This window comes from Mauremys reevesii, linkage group 2, assembly GCF_016161935.1.
Source record: "Mauremys reevesii isolate NIE-2019 linkage group 2, ASM1616193v1, whole genome shotgun sequence".
In the NCBI taxonomy this organism is placed as follows: domain Eukaryota; kingdom Metazoa; phylum Chordata; order Testudines; family Geoemydidae; genus Mauremys; species Mauremys reevesii.
The window spans coordinates 146,503,130-146,529,540 of NC_052624.1; the positions used below are offsets into that span (position 1 = coordinate 146,503,130).

The 26,411-nt window shown below is 45.9% G+C and overlaps 2 protein-coding genes across 2 annotated transcripts in view; both read left to right on the forward strand.

Annotated features, from left to right (window-relative positions):
* Positions 1 to 33: 33 nt before the first annotated feature.
* On the forward strand, positions 34 to 14,654 carry TMEM127 (transmembrane protein 127). The gene is made up of 3 exons (XM_039524553.1): positions 34 to 862; positions 10,112 to 10,276; positions 11,387 to 14,654. Exons 1-3 carry the CDS (start codon positions 619 to 621, stop codon positions 11,692 to 11,694), a joined length of 717 nt encoding a protein of 238 aa, XP_039380487.1. The 5' UTR covers positions 34 to 618; the 3' UTR covers positions 11,695 to 14,654.
* Positions 14,655 to 23,854: 9,200 nt separating this feature from the next.
* STARD7 (StAR related lipid transfer domain containing 7) overlaps positions 23,855 to 26,411 on the forward strand; it is a 35,159-nt gene continuing 32,602 nt past the window's right edge. The window contains exons 1-2 of the mRNA XM_039525155.1: positions 23,855 to 23,956; positions 24,127 to 24,549. Of these exons, the coding sequence (XP_039381089.1) occupies positions 24,149 to 24,549 (401 nt within the window). The 5' untranslated portion in view covers positions 23,855 to 23,956; positions 24,127 to 24,148. The remainder of the gene's footprint in view (positions 23,957 to 24,126; positions 24,550 to 26,411) is intronic.

Sequence of the window (26,411 nt, forward strand, 5' to 3'; positions counted from 1 at the left end):
AGGGAGGCGAGACCGACCCCTGGGGGCCCCTCCCCCTCCGCACAGGGACCCCCCCCGCCCGGACCCCGCCGCGCCCCGACCCCGCCGCACAGGGACCCCCCCGCCCGGACCCCGCCGCGCCCCTCCCCCTCCGCACAGGGACCTCCCCGCCCGGACCCCACTGGGCCCCTCCCACACCGCACAGGGACCCCCCCGCCTGGCTCGGACCCCGCTGTACCCCCCTGCCCAACAGGGCCTCCCAGGGACCAGCTTAGATCCTGCTGCTCCCCTTCCTCCCCAATAGGGAGCCTGCCAGCTGCTGAGAGCTTCCCCCACCTGCAGCACCCACCAGGTGCTCACTTGGGCCCCTGGGTGCCCACTCTGCTTCCAGAGGGTGCTTGCCGTGTTCCCTTCTTCCTAAGTGCCTAGAGGGGGCCTGGGGTGCTGTGCCCCTCTGGCATCCCTCTTAGTTGCTGGGATTTCCTCACCAAGCTTGGCCTCTGCGTGACACGCAGACGGGTTGTCCTGGTTGGCATTCGCGCCCTGCTGAGGACCTAGAGCAGCGCGGTCCACGGCAGGCTGCACTGAGCTGGTTTGTGCCCCTTGGTACTGGATCCATCGCAGGGAGAGGATTCTGGCATGTACACCCCAGGTGGCTCTGGGTTGCCTGGAGGGCGCAGGCGGAGAGGCCAGAGTGGAGGTGCCCTGCCAAAGCAGCCAGAGAGGAGCCTGGCCTCTGCGCTGCCCGGCGCCCTGTCTATCACAGCCCTGTGCACTGCGCTGGCGGAGCCTGCCTGGCTACGGATTCACGGGGGGACCTGTTCCCGTCAGGAGCTGGGTGTAGCTGATGTACTTGGCTACGTTGATCCAGAATTGCTTAGAGGTGAGAATGGGTTATTTTCTGTTCCTCCTGGGATCGGATGTGGGGGAGTATGTGGTTGGGAATGGCCCAGGTCCAGTAAGCAGAAGCAAGCATTAGTGCCATATACTGTACATTTAAAGGGCTTGTCAGTTCCCATACTGTCTCTATTACATATTTGTACAGTGACGGCTGCCATGGCTTTCCCAAATCATCATCTTTATAATGACTGACTTCATTTCCTGTTTGCTCTGCTCAAAGAACTGAATAGCTTGAGCCTTGCTTTCAGACTTTGCTCTTAAGGCAGAATTCTGCACGTTGAGCTATATGGCGGGTGTCCCAGCTCTGATATTCTGGTCTCCGCAGAATTGCCTGTGGCATCAATGGCAGTTCCATGCATGTAGAGGGAAAGGTTGTTTTAAACTCTGTGCTGGGGAGAATTTTGCTCTATGTTTACCTATAGCCAGTTGTTGAGTGAGCAGCAAGATGTTTGCATGCACTGTCACTGGGAACTACATGTTATTATTTTGATAAGACATGTGCTACTTCACCCCATGTTTTTAGTGGCTCTCATTCAATGTGTTCTATCAGAAATTAGACTGAGCTCTTTGGAGCAGAGCCAGGATTTCATTCATAGTCCCTTTGGAAGTCAGTAGGAATTTTGCCATTGACGTAATACGGTCAGGATTCTGTATTTTAGTCTATACAGATATTTAGAAAAGAGACGACTAAGGAGGGATATGATAGAAGTCTATAAAATCATGACCGGTGTAGAGACAGTGAATAAGAAAGTGTTATTTACTCCTCCCAAACCACAAGAACTATGGGTCACCCAATAAAATTAATAGGCAGCAGTTTTAAAACAAACAAAAGGAAATGTTTCTTCACACAACTCCCAGTCAACCTGTGGAACTTTTTGCCATAGGAGGTTGTAAAGGTTAAAAATATAACTAAATTAAAAAAAAAAGAATTAAATAAGTTAATGGCAAATAGGTCCGTTAATGGCTATTAGCCAACATGGTCAGGGACACAACCCATGCTCCAGGTGTCCCTAAATCTCAAACTGCCAGAAGCTGGAACTGGATGACAGGGGATGGGTCATTCAAAATTGCCCTGTTCTGTTCACTTCCTCAGAAGCATCTGGTACCGGCCACTGTCAGAGACAGGGTACTGGGCCGTTGGTCTCGACTCAGTATGGCCATTCTCATGTTCTTCTGCCACAATCATCATCCTAGTATCTGAGCACCTTCTAGTAGTGCATTAAGCAACATGGCTGACATCTGTCACATACTGTTCCCAGTTTCTTGCTTTGGTAAGGCTTTTACATTTACACATTGCTCTGTATTCATGCTAGAGAAGGGAAGTAAAAGAAATGCATCAAGGTGCATTGGAGATTGGAAATGCTTGGAGAGGAAGGTGGTGAGGTTTGCAATGGTCTTTAGTTCCTGGGGGAGTTCATTCCACAGGATTTCACCCCAGGTCTTTGCAGATTTCTTTACAGTGTTCTGAGAGCTATGTAAAGAACATCATTGGAAATTTGCACTAGGTTAAAGACAACACAGTATATGACTTAAATTTTATAAAAAAAACAGTTGCTTGTTCAGTTTCTTTATTAGCAAAAGTAGAGGTGGTGAAAAATTGGGGGAGAAAAATTGGCAAAAACTTCAAACTAAAAATTTTAAAAAAAGTAACTTTCATTCCATGTTTTAAAAGGAACAATTTTTTCACATTGAATTTTTTTCATGAACATTTGTATATTTTATTTACAACAAAATTGTTTTTTGGGTTTCTGTCTCTCCCTTCATTTCGCCCCTTTCCATGGTTACCCAAGGAGGCTGTGAATTCCTGTCACTGGAGAATTTAAAAAAACAGGTTACTCAAACACCTTCAGAGGCAGTCTAGGTGTATTTAATATAGTCCCAGCACAGGAGGTGGGGCTAGATGACCTCCTGAGGTCCCTTCCAGCCATACATTTCTGACACTCTAAAACATTCAGCTTCATAAATGTGGATCCGCATTATAAACTTTTTAATGTTATTTGAACCCTTTGCTGAGGGTTCTGAATTTCTACAAAGTGTATGCCCCAGTGGGTTGGTAAAGAGTCACCAATGGGTCAGTTCAATATTGTTTACTGCCTACCTCATAGCTACTTAATCATCTGTGTGAAATTACTCAATGCTTCTCTAACTAGATTGGACAAGTGTCTATAGCACAAATGCCTCCCTTGTTGTCAGTCTTAACTGAGAGACCAAGGTCTGAATGGTCCATGGAGTCCCTCTATTTAAACACTTTGATGTTGGAAGTTTGCCTTGTCTCTCTGTGTTCTGCATCTGTTTTGGAGATAAATAGAAGTCTTCATTTTCAGGTCTGTCAGTTCAGCATCTTTCAACTAGCACAAATTCCTTTTAAATAAAAATCAGTCTGAAAAGTACCATTTCATATCCTTATCCATATCATATCCTTAGGATCAGCTTTGTTCTTGGCACTGGCTGGGGAAGTGGAAGGGGATGTTCTTGAGAAGGCAAGAAATACAGAAACTTTGGTGTAGTTTAGTTTTTCCTTTAATTTCCTGTTTTAATCAAGTTGCTGTCAGATGTGGTTGAGAAGTTGTTGTTCATATGAATGTGTGATTGTGTCATGTTTAGATCTAAATCTCTTTCCTCTATCATACCGGTATATCCGTTACGTCTTGCTGCATGTTTCTGCAGATTATTTCAAAGAGATTAAATTCCAGACAACAGGTTAGAGCAACCCTTTTAACTCAGAATATTAAGTCACTTGGAGTCTTTGACTCCAGTATTTTGCCTGTTCCTCATTTTAAAGACTAGCATCCCATGTGTGAGTGTCAGTCGGTGGTTAATTTTGGAGTTGAGGCTGATCCAGCCAACCCCAAAATCCAGATCCTAATGTTGTTGCTGAGGGCTTGTTTACATGGTGTGTTAGTGTGCACCAGTGGGGTGTGACTTCTGGTCCACACCAGCATGTCATGTACTAACTGGCTCGTGTGGACCCTGCTGGCGCACACTGACAGTTCCCTAGTGCACATTAACGTGGTACTGTTTGAAATAGAACTACATTAACACACACTAGGGAATTTTTAGTTCACGTCAGCAGGACTCACATGGGCCAGCTAGTGCGTGACACACACTGGTGCAAATTAGAATTCACACCCCACTGGTGTGTGCTAACCCACTGTGTAAATAAGCCCTTAGGACTCACCACTTGTCAATTAGCTCTTGAGCGGGAGCACCAACGTGAGAAGGGTATTCTGACGAGCTGGCCAGCAAGTGCACAATTCCAAATATGGATTTGTCCTTTCCTCGTGGACCCTCCTCTCAGTGTAGTGATCCAATGTTAGCCGGGCCACAACTCCAAACGTGTTGCTAATAATGAAAAACTTGCTTTTTGAAATGCCTAAAGTGGGGGAGAACCTACATGTCTGTTGTAAAACCATGTAATTAGTGCTAGGATTGACCTTCTTCATAGCAGAGAAATCAGAGCTGCTGTTGCCTGGTATGTGTCATTCTTTTGGGCAGAGGAACCATAAAGTGTGCTACTCAGATTTCTGAGCCTCTAAAGGGGTGAATTTTATTCAAGTACAGCACTGATTCCATTGCTTAACAATGACTTCCCCCTCCCTTTTGGAATCTTATTTGGTTAAATGTTGAGGTTCACCTTTAAAGCATTCATCTATGACTTATTTAATAGCCACCTTTTCCTTTGTATAAACTCACTCTCCGTGCTCCAATAGCAGCCATACGGATAGCGTGCCTGTAGTTTGGGAGGACAGCTGACCTTCTAAGCTCTAGGTTTTGCTTCATGACCAGCTGCTAGGGAATTCAAAAGTGCAAAGACTTCCTCACTCTGTCAAAGGCTGACATCACCTCTGTAAGTCTCACAACTCCAGCTGGCCCAAGTGGCAAATGCTTTGAGGTTGCTTTGACTCCTATGTGATAACGCAGCACCTGCTGCCGTTTGTTTGGCCGCTGTGCTAATTCAAGTGATCAGTTTTTAAAATCACGGCTTTAAAATTCCCCTGGCCTAGATGACATCACTTCATAAAGCCCTGGGCTGCTTCTCGGCAGGGAGGAGGTGTTCTAGGAGTTCTGAAAGTGCTTCACAGTTACTAAGCTACACTATGAAAACCTGGCAGACCTTTTACAATATCACTCTATTGGGGGACTTAGGAGATGACTGTAAGACTGTGCACAGGTGAGATGTGGAAGCACAGAGATAACATCAAAGAAATTTGCTCATGGTGCATTCATTCCTGGGATCACAGGCACATGAACCCCGTGGTGTCCAGCTACAGAGTGTTGTGTAAATTTGCTTTATGATGAGCTGAAGTGAAAAGTTAGGTCAAACATGGAAAGGAAGAGTATTGGGTTTCTGATTTTTAGCAGCTGCAGCTCTGTGTCCTGTGTCCTTTGTTTTTATTAGGGCTGTTGATTAATTGCAGTTAACTCATGCGATTAACTCAAAAAATTTAATTGTGATTAAAAAAATTAATCACAGTTTTAATCGTGCTGTTAAACAATAGTATACCAATTGAAATGTATTAAATATGTTGGATGTTTTTCTACATTTTCATATATATTATATTCTGTGTTGTAATTGAAATCAAAGTGTATATTTTTATTACAAATATTTGCACTGTAAAAATGAAAAACAAGAAATGGTATTTTTCAATTCACCTCTTACAAGTGTTGAAGGTGCAACTTACAAATGTAGATTTTTGTTGTTGTTACATAACTGCACTCAAAAACAAAACAATGTAAAACTTCAGAGCCTGAAAGTCCACTCAGTCCTACTTCTTGTTCAGCCAGTTGCTCAGACAAACAAGTTTGTTTACCTTTGCAGGAGATAATGCTTCTTGTTTACAGTGTCACTTGAAAGTGAGAACAGGCGTTCTCATGGTATTGTTGTAGCCGCTATCACAAGATATTTACCTGCCAGAGGTGCTAAAGATTCATATGTCCCTTCATGCTTCAACCAGCATTCCAGGTGACATGTGTCCATGCTGATGACTCTCATTTAAAAACGTGTGTGAAAGTTGTGACTGAACTCCTTGGAGGGGGAATTGCATGTCCCCTGCTCTGTTTTACCCGCATTCTGCCATATATTTCATGTTACAGCAGTTTCAGATGATGTTCATTTTAAGAACACTTTCACTGCAGGTTTCACAAAATGCAAAGGTACCAATGTGAGATTTCTAAAGATAGCTACAGCACTCGACCCATGGTTTAAGAATCTGAAGTGCCTTCCAAAATCTGAGAGGGACGAGGTGTGTAACATGCTTTCAGAAGTCTTAAAAGAACAACACTCCAATGCAGAAACTACAGAACCCAAACTACCAAAAAAGAAAATCAACCTTCTGTTGGTGGCATCTGACTCAGATAATGAAAATGAACATGTGTTGGTCCTCTCTGCTTTGGATTGTTATCAAGCAGAACCCGTCATCAGCATAGACGCATGTCACCTGGAATGGTGGTTTAAGCATGAAAGGACATATGAATCTTTAGCACCTCTGGCAGGTAAATATCTTGCAATGCCAGCTACAACAATGCCATGTGAACGCCTGTTCTCACTTTCAAGTGACATTGTAAACAAGAACTGAGCAGCAGCATCTCCCGCAAAGGTAAACAAACTTGTTTGTCTGAGCGATTGGCTGAACAATAAGTAGGACTGAGTGGACTTTGTTTTATTTTTGAATGCAGTTTTTTTTGTACATAAGTCTACAATTGTAAGTTCAACTATCATGATGAAGAGATTGCACTAAAGTACTTGTATTAGGTGAATTGAAAAATACTACTTATTTTGTTTTTTTACAGTGCAAATACTTGTAATAAAAAATAAATATAAAGTGAGCACTGTACACTTGGGGCGGGGGGAAGGAGAAGTTAATTGAGATGAGCTGGAGCTGCTGTTACTGTTAAGATCTGATCCCATTTCCTAAGAAGACAAATCCACAGAAGGCGAGAGAAAAGAACAGTACAGGTAGAAAATGCAGCTTCTGTCTCTGTTGTTGAATTTCACTTTTAACCTCACTGCTGGAAAGTTCTTGACGATATTTTCAATGTGAAAGAGACTAGACTAAAATAACTCATGTACAAAGCCTCACATAGGGGCTCTGTGCTGTAAACAGCACCACTAACCTAGGATGGGAGTTCCCCTGCTAAGAGAAATGAACAGCTGAGGGGAAGTCAAGCAGCCCGCCAAAAAGCATCAGAAGCCGCTTGTGACTTTCTGTTACCAAGGCCGTGATTAGAGCCAGGGGCCTGGAGGTCCTGCGTTCTAACACAGGCTGTGCCAGTGACTCAGTCACATCCCTTGTGCCTCCCTCAGCCCTCAATAACTATAATACTGGGTAAGACACACGACTGTTGAAAAGCAGCTGCTATGTGTGCACTGATCTTTCTAAGGAAAATAAATACAAACCGTGCCTGAAGAAAGAGAACCTTGGTTCTAACTGACCTGTACTTAGTGGAGGATAAAATAATCTACATAAAGTCTTCACAATATAGCTAGGTTTGTTTGTACAGTGTAGGTTGATGTTACCCAATATCTGAATTTGACACTACCACTGTAGCAAGGAGATGAGAAATCCCACAATGATAATTTCATATTAAATCACAGTTGGATCCACATGAGTGACCCCTTAGATCCACAAAGAGCATCATTTGGTCTCAGCTTCTGAACCGCTGCTGTAACCATGCCCTTGTTAGCTGTGAGTGTCAGGCTTTTCTGATGTCTTCTAATGGGATGTTTAACTTCACCTCAAGCGTTCGCTTCCCCTCTGCAGGTGACTCTCCTCCTAGTTTGATGGAGGTGGTGGTGTTTGCTGGGGGGTGCATGTGGGAATCCAGTTCCATGATCTGGAGGGAGGAGGGATAGCTCAGTGGTTTGAGCATTGTCCTGCTAAACCCAGGGTTGTGAGTTCAATCCTTGAGGGGGCCATTTAGGGATCTGGGGCAAAAAAAATTATATATATATAATAGTTGGGGATTGGTCCTGCTTTGAGCAGGGGGTTGGACTAGATACCTCCTGAGGTCTCTGTCAACCCTGCTATTCTATGATTCTATGATCTGGGCCTTATTCTGTGTAGTCTTTCATAGAAGCCACATTAACACACCCCTGCCATGCTTGCCAACCTAATGTGGCAGTCCAGTAACATCAGAGGGGGAGAGGAACGGAGTGAGATGGGCAAAGGAGGGAGAAGAGTGAAAACTTGCAGTTGTTATTTGGAAGTGAGATGGAGAGTAGTGCATGGGAGAACTCCAGGAGGGCAGATCCAGATTGCTGCTACACAAGCCTGCAGCTCATGTTAAGTGGGAAGATCATGGATGGAGAGGAAGTTGGTGCTCGATGAAAGAAGAGAGGACAGAGAAAGAAAGAGAGGATATTCATGAGTTAGTTTGGAACAAGTCTCTGGAGGATTTAAAAATGTATGGATTGTGTAACTGGGTCAGTTTTTTGTGCACAGTGCATAGAAACCCACCCCAGCCATTTCATTGTCTGCATCATTAAAACCTTCCTCATCAGGTTGCACTCTTTCAGCCAGCTGACTTTTCCACATACCCAATTGCCTGTTAGATTTAATTTTTTTTATTAAAGCTAATGTTAAAATTATATAATACACAGGTAGAGAAAAGAGTGTTTGTACATCTGGGTATAGTGCTTAGACTATTCACAAATACAAAGTTTGTTTAAAAAGCTCATAAGATACATAATCAACATTAACTCAAATGTAGGTGAATAAATTTAACAGTACAGTTTAGATATTAGCATCCAAGTATTCAGGTGCATTGCTCATGAAAAGTTATATATATATCAATGAGTGAAGATTGTCCCTCAGTAATTGAGAATTTAGGGTAGATTGTCCATTTAGAGGTGTCACACAGCTCTGTTAGCAGCATGCTGAACACAATTGCTGCAGGCAATAGATAAAAATTAATGTCAATTTTCAGACTGCTAACGTGTGGTTAACAGGTGATGCTTATGCAGTGTTAAATGATTGAAACCTTTTCACTTTGCTGGGGATGCTAGAAAAAGAGGGTTCATTGTCATCAACAAACAGGAGTAATTGCATCCAGCCTCTTATGTAAGCTGTTCTGTGTATTGTGCTTATCAGCATCTCTTAGCCATAATACAAAAGAAGCCACAGTGATCATTCTGTGCTACAACTAATGCTGCTGCTGCTGGACTAAAGGAACTAACCCCTCATCCCACCAAACCTTAATTGGCCTTCTCCTTTTCAGCCTCAGAGGCTGAGAACTGGCACCACCCTGGAGATGGAACTGCCCTATGCCATCACCACTCCAGGTTGAGTATGGTGGTGGGTGGGCTTGGGGGAACTTGCCCAGTGCTTTCCTGGCTGTACCTAATCTGTGGACAAAAAAGGAATTTCATTCTTGTGGGCTGCCAAATCAGCACATTTCAGCATCGTAAAACTCACACGAAGGCAAGCTTGCCAACACGAGTGACCATAGATCACTATTGGAATAAGAGCAGACCAGAGTTAACCCGTGAAGGAATGGCCACTTCTGGGTTGCAAGGTGACCTCCGTTTCTACAGCACTACTCATTCGTCTAGAAACAATGTTAGGTGTGTTACCAGGAGGCTTTATTACTAACTCAGTTTAATTTGCAGCCTCTTTTGTTATTTCCTGTTGGCTCAGCTGCCTTAGATTTTTGTCTGTGTTCCCTGAGTCAGTTTCATCAGCATAATAACGTCTAGTGAAATATTTGACTGATCTGGCTGACAGTTGCAGTGTATGCACTTTGGAATATTGAGGTAAATGCAACTGGCAATGTCCTGGTTTGCGCCTGTATCTCTTCTGTTTTGTTAGTGCCTTTCACTAGCTTTGGAAAACCATTGTACACAATTACAAACTATGGGGTGATAAGCACCTTGAGAGGCACTGAGCACCCACACCTTGGACTGAAGTCAATGAGTTTGATGTTGTCATGTTTGATAACTGATCAGTGATCCTTGCTTTGGCCGAGGGACAGAAATATGGTGTCTGGATAAAGAATGTGACTTTCAGTAGAAATGTGCTCTGCAGAGCCCCAAGTGAAGATGCCCCAAATAAAGGCCTGATAGTTGAAGGCTGATGCCTGTGCAATCCCCTGCATGGATTCTGATGCATGTGGAAGGTTAAATGACTCGGCTCTGAAAAGACCATCTTAGTGTCTGAATGAGCTGAGCAGCTCAGAATTCATCGTGAAACAGTGAGATTTTGAGGTTTGACACTTTGTATTCTCTCTTTCTCAGACTACTGCATGAATCCACAGACAGTCTTGTTGCTCCGGGTCATCGCTGCTTTCTGTTTCCTTGGAATAATATGCAGCCTTTCAGCTTTCCTGCTGGATGTTTTTGGACCCAAGCATCCTGCGCTGAAGATCACTCGGCGCTATGCCTTTGCTCACATTCTCACAGGTAACTGCCAGGGCATTTGCACCTCAGTGAGGCTGGTTATGTGAGGTGGCATACGAGCGCAGCAGTTAGCTTTCCCATGCTGCAGTTGATGGTGCTAAGTTGATATCTTACCTTGGGCCCTTGTACGCCCGCAGCCAACTATACCTCGGAGCGTAGCAAATGGGAAATAGTATTGCTATCCAAAGGGGTTTTCCTTGCCTTCCTTGTGTCCCTGATCCCTGCCAGGTCAACATTCTCAGCTGCAGAGCTCATGTGCCTTTATGTTCCCCTCTGCTGTCAGCACAGAGCATTGGTAGGGTCCTAGAGTCTGTGCCCTTGGCTGCAGGACTCTTGCGCCACATTGTGCAGCTGCAGCTTGAAAAGTGGGGGTTAAATCTATGAGAAATAGAGGCCTAGGATGAAGTTTATATTTAGTCTGTTAATGAGGATGAGCTGGTACGTTTCATTTCCAGAGTGATCCCTTAGCACAGACAGAGTGAACCAAGATAACTATGGCTCCCCTTCCCCCCAAGTCAGGGGAAGAATTGCCATTGATCGTAGTGGCAGCAGGGTTGTACACTCCACCTACTGTGTGTCGCACAGGTGCCAGCCGTGCTATCTGCACTGTGACCAGGGTTGTTATAAATCAGCCCTGGACATGTGCCAAAGGTGTGTAACTTGCATGAACCTTCAACTTCCCTTCCCCTCTGCTGGCCCCTGTCTGTGAAAGATGAGTTTAGAGACTGAATGCTCTGGCCCTGACTCCCAGGCCTGTTCAGCTCATCCTTAAAGCCCACAGTGCCCATGAATTCGCCCAACCTATTTTGGCTTTTATCACGTCCATTCTCCCTCTTCTAGTTGACAAATCCTCCCACCATGCTATGCAGGTTATAGAAGTCGGGTTGAGGTTCCTGTGGGCATTACTGTGCAGAGCCGTAGGGCTGGCCCTGAAAATCTGGCATTTCTGTTTACTTTGTGATCTCCCAGGGGGGTTCCTGTGCAGTCTCATTGATTTTTTTGTTTGTTTGTTTGTTTTGTGCCTAACAAATAGAGTAATTTGCTTCCTCCTTGGTCACTTACTTCTCTCTCTCTCTCTCTCTCTCGCATATCCTCCATGGCTGCTGGTCTCAGTTTTGCAATGTGCCACTGTGATTGGATTCTGTTACTGGGCCTCGGAGCTGATTCTTGCGCAGCAGCAGCAGCACAAAAAGTACCATGGATCTCAGGTCTACGTCACTTTTGCTGTCAGCTTTTACCTAGTGGCGGGAGCTGGTGGAGCCTCCATCCTCGCTACTGCTGCCAACCTGCTGCGCCACTACCCAACCGAGGAGGAGGAGCAGGCACTGGAGCTCCTGTCGGAGATGGAGGAGAATGAACCTTACCCAGCGGAGTACGAAGTGATCAACCAGTTCCAGCCACCTCCTGCTTATACGCCATAATGCTGCCAGCGAGCCATAGGGGGTGGCACCTAGGCTTTCTCCCAGCCCCCCAAAACTAACTGCCCACCTCTTTTTGAGAATGCACTCCCTTGCCCATGGAGGCCACTCAACAGTGCCTCGCTTCCCAGGCACCTTGCTCACTCTTATGCTCTTCTACCCACAAGGGAGAGGACTTGCTTTAGAGAGTCAAATGACCAGCGGTTTCTTCTTACAGAGCCCCCCAAAACCTCCTTGTTTTATGGACTTTGTTTTGTGATTTTTATCTCCCACTCCCATGCACTGTACATACCTGGCAGTGCTGAAATACTCCCTGACCAAGATGATTTCAGCAGCTCTCAACTTCCTGAGTAATCTCAGAGACTCGTACTGTGCTGCCCCAATACTCCCACTCACCCACGTACTCACCAGCATGGTGCAGGAATGTACAGTTGTGCAGGAAATCACACCTGTCTCTGACATGCATGTGCATACTTGGGGGAAGGGGTGTGTGGTTGGGGGAGGGGGTTCCATAATCTCACATTGTGATATTCAAGATCTCATTCACACTGGCCCGGATGCCTACATAGCGGTGACAGTCACATAGGTACACACACCTGCATTAGAGGTGAATTCTACAGTCTTCTGCTGTTATCCATGCAAGCTCAGTCAAGCCTCTGTAGAGGTGTAACTTAGTGATAAGCACACCTGGAGAGGTGTGTTCCATAGGAGCACCGTGACACCTATATATAGGTGAAACTCCCACCTCTACGAACTGGTCTGTAGAGGAGAAATTTCTTTATATCGATAGCATACTAGGTGAAGGGTCTAGCAAATCTGCCACCGCTGCTTTTTCCACTTCCACGCTCTGATTCATGCTATTGACACAAGCATTTTGCACTTTATTCTCCGAGCTCACAGCCTTTCTTCCCCCACAGATTTCTGGGGAACTGTGGAACTTTCTAGGACTAGCTGCTGTATACCGCTACCATTAAGCGGCCCTCAGATAAGTTTGCAAATATTAGGCCAGAGCTGGGTGAAAGATGGAGCCTCCCTTTTTTTTTTTAAAAAAAAAAAAAGAAAGCTGTGCTAATTTCAGTTGTGGTATAGAGGGAGCTGTCAATACCTGTTCAGGTCTAGCTCCCGTGGCTACCACAGCACAGTACCAGCAGGTGGATCTATGACAGCTTTTAGTCTGTTTGGTGTTAAAAAGAGAACAATCTGCTGTACAGTGACAACTACTGAAAACCTGTTCCGTGGTCTCCACCAAGATGCACAATTGGCTAGAGATTGTATGCAAATTCTGTCTTCACGCAAACCTGCTCTGGTTTTATAGCATTTTGTCCCCTTTTCTTTTAATCTAGATATTTTTCTCTCCTTTTTTCCCTTTACAAAGACCATTCTCCCAGCTGAAGAGGACAGCTGTGACCAATCAGCATCTTCATCGAACAGCTCCAGGAAGCACTGTAGAGCTGCTCATGGTGCTTTATTTCTATAAGCATGGACTGGGCTCCCTTCTCCCTACACATGTAGTAGTGCAGTGTGCTAGCACCAGGCCTGCTGAGGAGCCAGTAACACATCCACATACTTGCACTGTGCCAGCCATCACAATTGTAGGGACAGCATATCACACTGAAGGGGGAAACAGTTAACCACTCACTTCTCCATGGAGGGGATTGTTTTTAAAGAGGTTTTAGAAAGTGGCCTGCATGTCACTGAAATGCTGAGTTCTGTGTGGGACTTGGTCATGTCTTTCAAATGGAATAATGAGGCTCAGGAAGGAAGGTTATGTCTCCCTAGTGCTGGCTTGGAACTGATGACGCAGTGGCTTGTCTGAGTCACTTTAGTACAGGCCTACTGCAGCTTGTAACTCGAATGCAGTTCCTAATGGATCCCCTCTCTTTCTCTTTTGAATGTATATCTGATATTGAAGTGTTACCAGCAATTTTGTTGAGCTCCTTTCTTTCCCTCCCATATTTGCAACACTTGGCAACACAAAAGAGGAAATCTCCAGTGTAATCCAACACCCAGACCTCAGCTGCAAACCTGGAGTCTTCTCCTAGGAGAATGTAAGACATTCCACCCCTGGCGCCCCCTGCTTAGGGGAAAGCAGCCATAGCTCATAAATTGATTCTGGAGAGTTACCAAGGAATCTTCTCCACTGAAAGGCTTGGAGCAGAATGAGGAACAAATAGATAAGGCTTCTGATAAAGGCCTTTTAGAGTTTAGAAGGAACTCGGATGGCAAAGAGGCTGCCAGTGGTAATGGTAATGGGGTCTTCTCCAGCAGGCAACCAGATGTCTCAGTTTCGCTCTTCCCTTCCGCTTCAATGGAATGGTCAGCTTAATGCCAGTTGTTATACATGCAGGCAAAGAGTGTATTAGTGAGGCCCCTAGACTGTCTCCTGATGGCTGATATGGTCTTACCGTTACTTGGCATCCCTGTTCCTGCTCTGATATTGAACTACATCCCATTTATGTAGACTCCATAGTGACCTCTGTGTCTGGTATGGGTGGGAAATGTTCTGGGTTTCCCCCTACGGCTGTGAGAGAGGGAGAGTGTGTGTTGGACTAAAAATACCCTATGCATAAAAAATTGTATTTCTGTAAAAATACTTTAATTATCCCCAACTAATAATTGATCCTTGGAGTTTGAGGAAATCTAAATGAAATCTGGGGAAAACCTCATTCCTAGCCACTCCACGCAGCTTTCTTTTCCTTCTCAAGGCCTGGGGAGGGAAAGCAGAACAGGCAACACATCCATGTGCCAAAGGGACTTTGAGCCACTTTAGGAATGGTGATCACCTCTGCTCATCTGGTTTCTGCCGCTGGGACCCCACAGCCGGTTTACAGATGATCCATGTATTCAGTCTTCATGAGATCTTTCACACCATTAATGTCATCCACAAGGCACTGGTGGCTTATGTAAATTCAGCTCTATGTTCTGATTTTTTTCTAGAGAAAATAAAAAGGATGTAACTAGTATCCCCTGGGAGTCCTCACTCTTTATTTCACACAAGATTAATTGTCACCGTGCTGAGGAACAAGAGAAAGAAGGGGTCACTCTGATAGTAGTTGGCACTTGTCATTTGTAAGATCAGTTTAACAAGCCTCCTGACTTCTCTGTGACACAAGAAACCTCTCCATTTCAGAGAAGGGAAATGATGAAAGAGAAGTTAGGTGACTTGCCCAAAATAACAGATGCAGAGCTGGAGGTAGCATTTGGCCATTCCTTGCTGCTAGTCCTGGGCTATAATCTGCAAACGGTTGTTGCTTTACATTCCATTGCTGGGACCAATCATGCTAAAATAAGGGTGATTGAATCTCATGCTTCAGGCTGTCCGCCTGCCAGGGCTCTGAAAGGGCTTTTCACACCACATCCAGTATTGTATGACTGGCTGAGAGCCTTACCCTGGGGGCTTTCGGTAGACTGAAGCATCAAGGAGAGCCAACTGCTGGAGCCTTGATTCGACAACATGGATCAGTCACAGGTTTTGCTATGGCATTTTATGGATGAATGTGGCTCTAGAACAAGGGTTCTCAAAACTTTATTGCACCGCGACCCCCTTCTGACAATAAAAATTACTACATGACCCCGGATGGGGGGACTGAAACCTGTGCCCCATTGACCTGGGGGGGCTGTGTCATAGGTCTCACCCCCACTTAGAGCTGTTGGGTTCCAATATGGGGACCTGCACTGGTTTCCGTCTAAACTAAAAATCCTAGTTTAGATCTGGTAAAGCTGCCACCACCCAATCAGGTACGTGGATTGGGACACAGTCCTTCCCCAAAATCCTAGGGGATCCCAAGAGCCCCAAATCCATAGAGTTCTTACACCCAGGAAAAATAAACCATTCCCCCCTGCTTCCTCCCCCCTCCCTTTTCCTAGGAGAGATACCGGGACTTAACTACAGAGGGATACCTCCCCCTCCCCTTTCCCTGAGAATCCACCCAAGGAAAGGTCAACCAAGTCCTTAATAGACAAGATTTATTAAAGAATAAAAAGAAAGCCACTGTCTCTGTAACCAAAATGGAACAATATACAGGGTCTAAACTTATCAATCTCTGGAGAGAATCCCCCATCCTTTCTTTCTCAGTAAAAGCAAAGTAACAGCAAACAGGAATAAAGAATTTCCTTCAGCAAACACACCATTGCAAATGTAGAAATCAAATTATAAGACTAATCCGCCTTTCTAATTAATACTCACTATTGAATAGTAGGAACTACTCCAGGAGAACTTGGAGACATGACTGGCCTCTCTTAGATCCAAAAAGAGCACACTCTAACAAAGAACACAGACAAAGGCTTCCCTCCACAGAGATTTGAAATTATCTTGTCTCTGATTGGTCCTCTGGTCAGATGGTCATCAGATACTGCATGTTAACCCCTTACAGGTAAAAGAGACCTTAACCCTTAACTATCTGTTTATGACAGGCTGTAACCTGAGTCCCAACATGCAGGACTGAAATCCTCAGGCTTTGGCCTCAGGTGAAGGGGCTCGGGCTTCAGCCCTGAGACCCACCAAGTCTAAGCCAGCCTTAGCGACCCCATTAAAGTGGGTTGTGACACACTTTGGGGTCCTGACCCACAGTTTGAGAACCGCTGCTCTAGAAGAGAAGGAAGCTGTTTGTTCATCCTGGCTATCTGTACATTGAATACTAGGGCTTGGCTACACTTACAAATTTGCAGCGCTGCAGCAGGGTGTGAAAACACACCCTCTCCAGCGCTGCAAATTGCGGCGCTGCAAAGCGCCAGTGTGGTCAAAGCCCCAGCGCTGGGAGCGCGGCTCCCAGCACTGTACGTTATTCCCCACAGGGAGGTGGAGTACGGACAGCGCTGGGAGAGTTTTCTCCCAGCGCTGGCGCTTTGACTACACTTAGCGCTTCAAAGCGCTGCCGCGGCAGCGCTTTGAAGTGTAAGTGTAGCCAAAGCCCTAGTGCTGTTTGAGTCTGATCCTGCTCTCAGGGTGCACCTTTAGTGTGAGGGGACTATCAGATGCTTAAGGCGTGCAGGGCCTTATGTTTGCTGGGAGCCGTTGTACATAATGGATTGAATCTATCCCTAGGGCTGAGTAGAAAATAGTCATAGCTGTGGGAACTATTAGATTTTAAATTTTATTAAAGCTAATGTTAAAATTATATAATACACAGGTTGAGAAAAGAATGTCTGTACATCGGGATATAGTACTTAGATTATCCACAAATACAAAGTTTGTTTTTAAAAGTCATATGATACACATAGTGCATAATCAGCAATAACCCAAATTTAGCTGAATAAATTTAAGAATAGTTTAGATATTAGCATCATGAAAAGTTGTACAGAGATTTGGTTATGGAAAGCAAAATATATCCATGAGTGAAGATTGTCCCTCAGTAATTGAGAATTAGGATAGGTTGTCCATTTTGAAAATATAATCCATGAGGAAAGTATTTGAGTTACTTTCCCCACTGTGCTTCTCGTTGGCACTCCAGCTCATCCCCACTGGTATTGCCAATGTCTGGTGCTATGTTCTATGTAGATGTCTCTCGATCATCTGATGGCATCCGACACCATGAGTTGCTGCATCAGCCGAGTGTAGCATTGACCAATTCTGCATTCTCTCAACACTCGCTCGTTACTGGGGTCCAATGCGCCCAAGGCTCCGATGATCAGTGCATGTCTGAACTCGGTAACTCCTAGCTCTCAAGGTTTTGGGCAGAGAGGCGTATTTCTCCACCTTTTGAGCTTGGGCATCGTGGAAGGCCGGAGTTCTGTTCTCAAAGGGCACTGTGATGTCCACCATGATGATGATCTTCTGGTCCTCATTGGTGATGACTATGTCCGGTTGCAGTTGGCTGTTGGTTCCGGGGATGGTGGAGTTCACAGCAACCTTCCCTACGGGTGGCAGGATGGCTCTGACCAGGTGATTTTGGATGGTGTGTCGCAGCTGCCAGGCTCTGGAATGGGGCTTGCAGCTACACAGGACGTGGGGTAATGTCATTAGCATAGCTGCACTTCCTACATCACTTGTCCCGATTCCCGTGATGGACAGCTCCGTTCAGCGGGATGCAGTTGAGCCAGGCCCTGTGGATGAGCCTCCAGTTGGCAAATCGGGTGAAGCTGCCCTCGGGGAGGAAATGGTTGCTGGCGTCCCACTTGCACGTCATCTCTAATGCCTTGCCCTGGTCCGGCTTCCATTTTAGGTTTTCCACATACTGGCAGCGGATGGCATCTTTCAGGGTCCTCTCCACTAAACTGCTACTTCCTAAATGCTTGGCCTTAGCTGAAGGGCAGTAAACTACATAAGAGCAGCCATACTGGGTCAGACCAAAGGTCCATTTAGCTCAGTATCCTGTCTTCTGACCGTGGCCAATGCCAGATGCCCCAGAGAGAATGAACAGAGCAGGGAATCATCAAGTGATCCATCCTCTGTTGCCCATTCCCAGCTTCTGGCAAACAGAGGCTAGGGACACCATCCCTGACCATCCTGGCTAACAGCCATTGAGAGACCTATCCTCCATGAATTTATCTAGTTCTTTTTTGAACCCTGTTATAGTCTTGGCCTGCTTCTGGCAAGGAGTTCCACAGATTGACTGTGCATTGTGTGAAAAAAATACTTCCTTTTGTTTTAAACCTGCTGCCTATTAATTTAATTGGTAACCCCTAGTCCTTGTGTTCTGAATAAATAACACGTCCTTATTTACTTTCTCCACACCAGTCATGATTTTATAGACCTCTATCATATTCCCCCTTAGTGGTCTCTTTTCCAAGCTGAAAAGTCCCAATCTTATTAATTGTTTCTCATACGGAAGCCATTCCATACCCCTAATAATTTTTGTTGCCCTTTTCTGAACTTTTTTTGAGATGGGGCGACCACATCTCTGCTTCAGCTAGTACCAGCGATATCCAATGTGTGTAACTGGATCAGAACGAACAGTATTAGTCATTTCCTCTTACTACCTGCACCAGTGAATCTGGATTTGGAGATGAATAGACCATCGGATTGGTGGGAAGGGAATTTACTCTCCACGTCTGTTCAGGCCTAAGATTTCCACAGTGGAGGCTGCCGCTGCTCCAGACACCATAGGTTCAGAAGGAGAGCTAGTCTTCAGCAGTGGATTTCCTCCTCTATTCCACTTGAAGGTTTCCCCAGTTTTAAAGGGAGTGATTTACCTTTTCACAAGAGGATTTCAGTCTTAGGTGGGTTAATGGATAGCTGCCAGCCCCACATGGCCCTCTGAGTGGCAAAAAGAAGGAAAATCAGTCATCTGGTTCAGTGCTCTCACAGGTGTACTTTAACCTTCCCAGAGGACTGTCCTGTCCTGGGAGAAGGAGTTCACCTTCCATTTACTTTTACTTGGAAATAATAAAATTCTGAGATGGTTTGAGGGGTGGGATTTTGGACTCCCAATTAGTTGTCCCATTTCATAATGGCTTAATTTTCATACTGCCTTTCAGTGCTGACATACACACTCTGAATCGCTCCACTTGCCATTGCTATGCAGCCACTTCTGGGGTGGCATAAGACAGCTATCTAATAGTCTGCACCAAAACTATAGGCACATGACTGCAGTGACTCAGGCCTTGGCTACACTTGAGAGTTACAGCGCTGGTGGTGGCTTTACAGCGCTGTAACTCACTCCCCGTCCACACTGGCAAGGCACATACAGCGCTGTATCTCCCTGGCTACAGCGCTGCATGTACTCCACGTCGGCGAGAGGAATAAAGAGAATAGCGCTGCTTTTGCAGCACTGGGGTGCCAGTGTAAACAGGGAATAATCTTACTACGCTGTAACTGACCTCCGGAAGCTTCTCATAATGCTTTTAAGTAAAGATAACTCTCTCTGTTTTGTTGTGATGCCTCTGTTTGTTTTGTTGTGAACTCGGGGCTCCTGGAGCTGCTTATCAAAAAAACAAACACAGCTCCTGTTTGCTGTGAATGAGCTCCCTTTGGAACGCCCACAGCTAGTGTTTGCTTGAAGAGAGGGGGAAGGAAGGAGGTTGAGGAGAGAAGCAGCTTGGCGGGCAGCGTGGCTGCTTATCTGGTCTGTGAGGAAAAAAACAGAGGGCTATTTGCTTTAGGGGGTCAGAACTTGCAAGGCAGCTGCTGACAGTGTCTGCTCCAAAAATCCACTCTCTCTCTCCCCCACGATCCCTGTCACACTCCACCCCACCCCCCTCTTTTGAAAAGCATGTTGCAGCCACTTGAACGCTGGGATAGCTGCCCATAATGCACCGCTCTCAATGCCGCTGCAGATGCTGCAAATGTGGCCACGACAGTGCGCTGGTAGCTGTCAGTGTGGCCAGACTACAGTGCTTTCCCATCTCTGCTGTACGAAGACGGGTTTAACTCCCAGCGCTGTACAGCTGCAAGTGTAGCCATACCCTAAGACAGCTAGCAGGCAAAGGGAATTGGTCTGTTGAGTTTGCCTGCAGAGAAAGGCAGAAGCGTGATTTTTCTAGCACTTTTACAGGTACCACAGCAGGAAAAAATCTACAATGTGAGGAAAAGGGTATATTGCCATCTTTGCCACTAGCTAGGGTGACCAGATGTCCTGTTTTTGGGGACTTTTTCTTATATAGGCACCTATGCTCCCCCACACCCCATCTTGTTTTTTCACAGTTGCTATCTGGTAACCCTACCACTAGCTCTTCTACCTGCCTCTGTGGGTGTCAGGCCCAAACAGGGATCCTGACTCTGGAGGCCTCCTAACCGATCCTGGTCTTGACTTGCTAGGAATGCAGTCTGGATGTCCCTGCTGAAGAAAGCCAGGCAGGGCCAGCTTTAGGCACCACGGGGCCTGATTCAAAGGAGCTGGACTTTGGCGGCAGATCCTTTGGGACTTTGCAGGGCCCTCTTAGGGGCACGGGGCCTGATTTCAGGGAATCACCCTAAAGCCGGCCCTGAAGCCAGGCAGGAGGAACCATCTAGCCGGACAGGTGTCTGCTGGTGGAGTCTCTCAGGGGACAGACTAGAGCAGGGGTCTGCAACCTGCGGCTCCGGAGCCGCATGCGGCTCTTCAGCCTCCTTGTTGTGGCTCCCTTCGGCCTTGACAAAAGGAAAAAAAAAGAATAACGGTTATTTATTAATTTAATTTCTATTTATATATTTTATTTTTGTTGCACAGTTATCTTGGAGTTCGAGGTGATACTTTAACATCGAATTTTTAAAAAGTTTTTATAATTTGTCAATTAAAATATGCATCACATCCACGTCTATAGCCTTCGCCTTTACCTGCAGGCGGCTTCTTGAGTGTGCGACCCCCGCGGTAAGCTAACCATGAATACATCCCAAAAAAGAAAAATCTCAGAAGAAAATAGAGAGTTTAATTCTCCATGGACAGATTTCTTTGTCTTCACTGCCAACGACGCTGGCTTACCTGTGTGCTTGATATGTGGCGAGAAATTAGTAACGTTGAAAGACATTTTCAAAACAAGCACTCAGCATTTTCTGAAAAGTACCCAACTGAAGATGGGCGAAAGAGAGCGATTTCGGAACTACTACGGAAAGTTGAGCAGAGCAAACATACTTTCAAGAAGTGGATCAACTCTCCAAACTCAACTACAGCTGCTAGTTTTGTGGCAGCTCATGAGATCGTAAGGAGGGGAAGCCGTTCACAGACAGAGAATACATAAAAGAATCATTCATAAAAATATCAGAGCATCTATTCTCCGAATTCAAAAACAAACAGGAAATTATTCAGAAAATTAAAGAAATGCCTCTCTCTGCAAAGACCATCAAGGACAGGACCATTAAAATGGCAACAAACATCACCAGTAAGCAAATTGATGACATCAATTCAGCTCAAGCATATTCAATTGCCTGTGATGAGTCAAGTGATGTAAACGATATTGAGCAGACAGCACTGTTATGCAGATATGTGAACTCTGATGGGCCGCAGGAAGAACTGATTGAACTCATACCGCTAAAGGGCCAAATACGGGGACAGGACATTTGTGAGGTTGTTTTGAGTTGTCTAAAAGCCAAAGGAATAAACACCACTCACCTAGTGTCAGTGTCTACTGATGGTGCACCCAGTATGAGAGGAGCACAGAAGGGCTTTGTGAATTTACTTCAAAAGTCGCTGGATCGAGAGCTGATGACGTTTCACTGCATCTTGCACCAAGAAGCAATGTGCGCTCAAACATTCCCCCCTGAATGTGTGGAAGTGATGAACCTCGTTATTAAGATAGTGAACAAAATAATTGCAAATGGGTTAAACCACCGACAGTTTTGTTCATGGTTAGATGAAATCGAGAGCGCATATTTGGATCTCCTGCTGCACAACAGAGTTCGGTGGCTGTCAAGGGGAGACGTGCTGAAACGCTTCGCTGCTTGTCTGGAACATGTGAGAACCTTCTTGGAAAGCAAAGGCCTCAGCTATCCCGAACTGGGAGACCTCGATTGGCTGGAAAAGTTTTATTTCATGGTGGATATGACAAGTCACTTAAACACGCTGAATAAAAATCTCCAGGGAAGGGGAAGCACGGGCCTGCAGTTGCTGGAGGATGTTCTGGCGTTTGAGCGCAAGATGACAGTGTTTGCCAGAGATGTACAGAGAGGTACGCTCTCTCACTTCCCCTCCCTGAGAGAGTTCAAAGAAGAGAACAATCACATAAATTGTGATTATTTACACCGTGCAATTATGGCAATGCAAGCTGCATTTGGAGAAAGATTCAGCGAGTTCAGAAAGGAAAAAAACACTCTGTCCTTCCCTGTCACACCGCTGGACATTGACCCATCCCTGCGGAACATATCCGCATTCACAGGGATAAGTCAGCCCGATCTTGAAATTGAACTGGCCGACATAGCGGATAAAGACTTATGGGTGTCCAAGTTCAAAAGCCTGACAGCGGATCTCGAAGAAGTCGCCCGTCAGAAGGCCACTCTCGCTAAAGAGCACAAATGGAATGATATTGAAAACCTCCCCAAACCTGACAAACTTGTTTTTGAAACATGGAGTGCCATTCCCGACACGTATATGAACATGAAAAAGTATGCATTTGGAGTCCTGTCCATCTTTGGCTCAACATACTTATGCGAGCAAGTTTTCTTGAGCATGAACTTCATAAAGTCCAAATATCGCTCCCGCCTCACAAATGAGAGCCTACAGTCCTGTGTGAAGATCAAAGTCACATCTTACAGCCCCGACATAGGGAAGATCAGCATCGAGCTTCAGAAACAGAAGTCACATTAAACAGGTGAGAACACTAGCATTTAATAGGCTATTATTATTCAGAAAAAAACATTTATTTCAGACCCAGAGCTGATGTAGTTTTTTATTGTATGTTCAGGTGCTTCGGTTGATTGCTGGCCGAGAAAGAAACCCGAAGAGGATGAGAGCACACTGAAATGGACTTGTCAAAAAACGTTCCTAATTTTATGTTTACTTTTTTAAAACTGCTAAGCTGCAACTATATTTTTTTATATTAAAGTGGGCTACGTTTTATTTTAATTTTACACAAATACGGGAAGGACTCAAAAAGGCCTGCATAGTTCAGTGTTTAATTTATTTCAAAATAGGCTTACACATGCACACTGCACTTCTGTTTGTTGTATTCTGTTGTTGTAACAGGTAAAATTAAAAAAAGATTAAAACTTTTAAAAGTTTATAAGCAGTGTTACGTTTTGCGGCTCCAGACTATTTTTCTTTAGTGGAAGAGGGGGCAAAATGGCTCTTTTGATAGTAAAGGTTGCCGACCCCTGGACTAGAGCCTTGTAGGAGGGGATGGCTCAACTGCAAAGCACCCAGGACCATGAGGACTTCAGTGACAGGCTGCATATGGAGACATCTGGGCTTGAGGAAGCGAGCCAGCGAGAGGGGAGGGAGAACCCGCAGCTGCTCAGGAAGGGGACTGGCTGCTGCCCACCTGGGGCAGTGGTGTTTGGAGACGCTCTTCAGGGGGGATGGCGGCCTGCTGGCCTGGCCATGTGCTGCCTGCCCGGAACCCACACGGGCACTGACCCCTAGCGCGCGGGGAGCGAGGGTGCCAGGGCCGCGCGCACAAGCGGTGATGCTGCAGGGCGGGGGCCGTGGAGACACCCCCCCAGCTCGCTCCCCGCCGCAGGCAGCTCCCTGGCCAGCCCACGAGCTGCCGCGCAGGACCCCTGCGTCTCCAAGGCGCCCGCGCTGGCTCACAAGGCGGGGCGGTGCCCTCTAACCTGCCGGGGGGCGGCGCGTGCGCCACAGACAGACGGGGCCGCGCACCAATGGGCGGCCGGGGCCGGCCGGCGGGAGGCCAATGGGGCGGGCGGGCAGGCCCACGTGGGAGAGGTCGGCGGCGCGCGGTAGCGGTTAACCTCTCGGTAGGCGGCAGGGTTGGGCCTGAGGCGGTGAGTGCGGGGGCGGATTCCTGCCCGGGCGGGGCTCGGCGGCGGCGGCGGCGGTGGCGGTGGCGGTGGCGGTGGGGGGGTGGCTTTGGTAGCGGAGGGCGCGTGGAGGCCGCGCGGTAACGGGCTCTGCTCTCTCGCGCTAGGAGGCCGCTCGGCTCGGGCGGGATGTTCCACCCGCTGCAGCGGAGGCCGCCCGCCAGCATCTACTCCTACTGCGCCCGCTGGGAGGCCCGCCCGGGGCCGGGGCCCGCGCCCGCCCTGTGGAGCCGCTACCAGTGGCTGCTGGGCTGGTTCCAGAGGGAGCCCGGGAAATGCCCCGGCCCGAAGAGCCTCCTGTCCCTCCTGGCCAGTCAGTGCAGCTACGTGACCGGCCAGCGGGTGCGGCGGGCCCAGCAGATCGGGCAGCTCTACGGGAACATCTACTCGGAGCGGGCGCGCTGGAGCCTCTTCAGCGGCCTGTGGCGCAGGTTCCAGGCCCGGCACGCCAGCGCCTGCAAGCTGATGGCCGCCCTCACCGGGGTCTTCCTGTGGGAAGAGGAGCGGATCCAGGAGGAGGAGTTGCGAAGGTGGGTCTTTCTGGGGTGTCCCCCCCCCCCCAGGGCACTAGCAGCCCCTGGTCCCGGGGGTGGGTTACCGTGATCAGGAAGAGGAACCTGTGATCTCATGTTCCTTAAAATAAGTATCACTAGGAGCCCCTCGTTAAGGCAGTTCCCCCCCCCCCCCCATGCAGAGACCTTTCAGAGATTTGCCTTTGACATTAAAAGTGCTAGCGAAGTTCGTACAAACTGAGATGTCAGACAATGACTTGTTCATACTCCTCTATATGCTGTACACTGAAATGTAATTACAATTTATATTCCAATTGGTTTATTTTATAATTATGATAAAAATGAGACTACATTTGTCAGTGATAGTGTGCTGTGACACTTTTTTTTTTGTATTTTTGTCTGATTTTGTAAGCAAGTAGGTTTTAAATGAGGTGTAACTTGGGGGTACACAAGGCAAATCAGATTCCTGAAAGGGGGATAGTTGTCTGGAAAGGCTGAGAGCCACTGCCTTTATGTACTAGAAAATCAAGGCCATAATTCTGGGATGGATGGATGAGATGACTGGCTACAGCCTTTCCATCTCTAGCCTCTGATCTAAAATGTATCCATTCTTTAATAACAAGAGTAGGGGCAGTTCATGTTTTAAATATCTGATTAACGGTTTTGTGATTGATTGGGCCTCAGAAACATGGATGGGGGGTGATATGTCATATACTTTAGCTTGAAACTGCCTGTAGAATGAAGGATTTGAGGGAGGTACAGAGATTGCAGGCCATTCCTGTCTTGGTGCCATCTTATCCAGATGTTTAAACTTGTTTGCATAATATGTGTTTAACCTGTAAGAAAAGATGCACTCTGTTAAATCACGAACTCTTAGAAGTGAAATAACCCTTCCATTTGCACCCATATTTGCTACTTTGTCTATTAAAGGTTAAACAAAACTCTTCATGGCTTTGTATATATTTGAAATACCAAGAATGTTATCTGTTTTTTTCCTATTTCTTTTTGAGGGGCTCAAGTGGGTTTCATGAGTTCTCTTAGGACCCAATGTTGTAAACAGGTAGGCAGGTGGGTCCTGATCCAATGCCCAGTGAAGTAATAGGAATTTTTCCATTGACTTAGATGGGTTTTGGATCAGGCTTACCATCAAGGCTACTCATGGGACTGTGTACAGTAGTTATTAAGATTCATTCTTTTGTATCAGAAAACTCATGAAACTTTGTATGTAATATATATATTTTTAAAAATATGCAACTATAAATTAGTTTATGGAAGTCCCTAAAGCTGTATTGGTGAGACCAGCTACCAGTCATTTTCTTCAGGTTTGTGGTATTAATCACACATTATGGTTGATGCTTTTCTTCTGTCTTCCTCTTCTGTCTTGTCAGTTGAATTCTGTTCTCTCTTTTTTTACATTTAGATGCATAATCTGTTGGCTCATTAAAACTCTGATAGTGAGCTTTTCTACTTTTATTTCATATCTATTTTCCTTATTTTAATATCTTAATATTTAGTTTAATGTTGATGATTGTTGAAGAGGCTTTTCCCTTCCTTAGTTTTAAAAGCGTGGCTTGTTTTTTTAAACTGCTATCAGGTTTGGTAGCAGGGAATAAACTGCTCCAGTAAACTTCAGAAAGTTCCACCACATTTCTAAGTAATGTTTTTTCCTTCTCTGTAGAACTGACTTGATGAGTAAGTTTTTCTAGTACCAAAATTTCCCACCAGAGTGGATAAAAATCCATTATTTTGTTAAATCGGTTTTTATTTTGTTTAAATTGTTTATTAAAAAAAAAACCTGTTGAAAATATCTGAATTTAATACAAAATATGTTAAGGCCTAAATTTGCTATGATTTCTTAACATTAAATAAAAAATAAATAT

Coding starts and splice junctions, on each gene's coding strand:
- TMEM127 (XM_039524553.1), top strand. CDS start 619: ATGTACACCCCAGGTGGCTCTGGGTTGCCTGGAGGGCGCAGGCGGAGA. Junction 863..10,111: donor TGATCCAGAATTGCTTAGAG/GTGAGAATGGGT, acceptor TCTCTTTCTCAG/ACTACTGCATGAATCCACAG. Junction 10,277..11,386: donor CTTTGCTCACATTCTCACAG/GTAACTGCCAGG, acceptor TGCTGGTCTCAG/TTTTGCAATGTGCCACTGTG.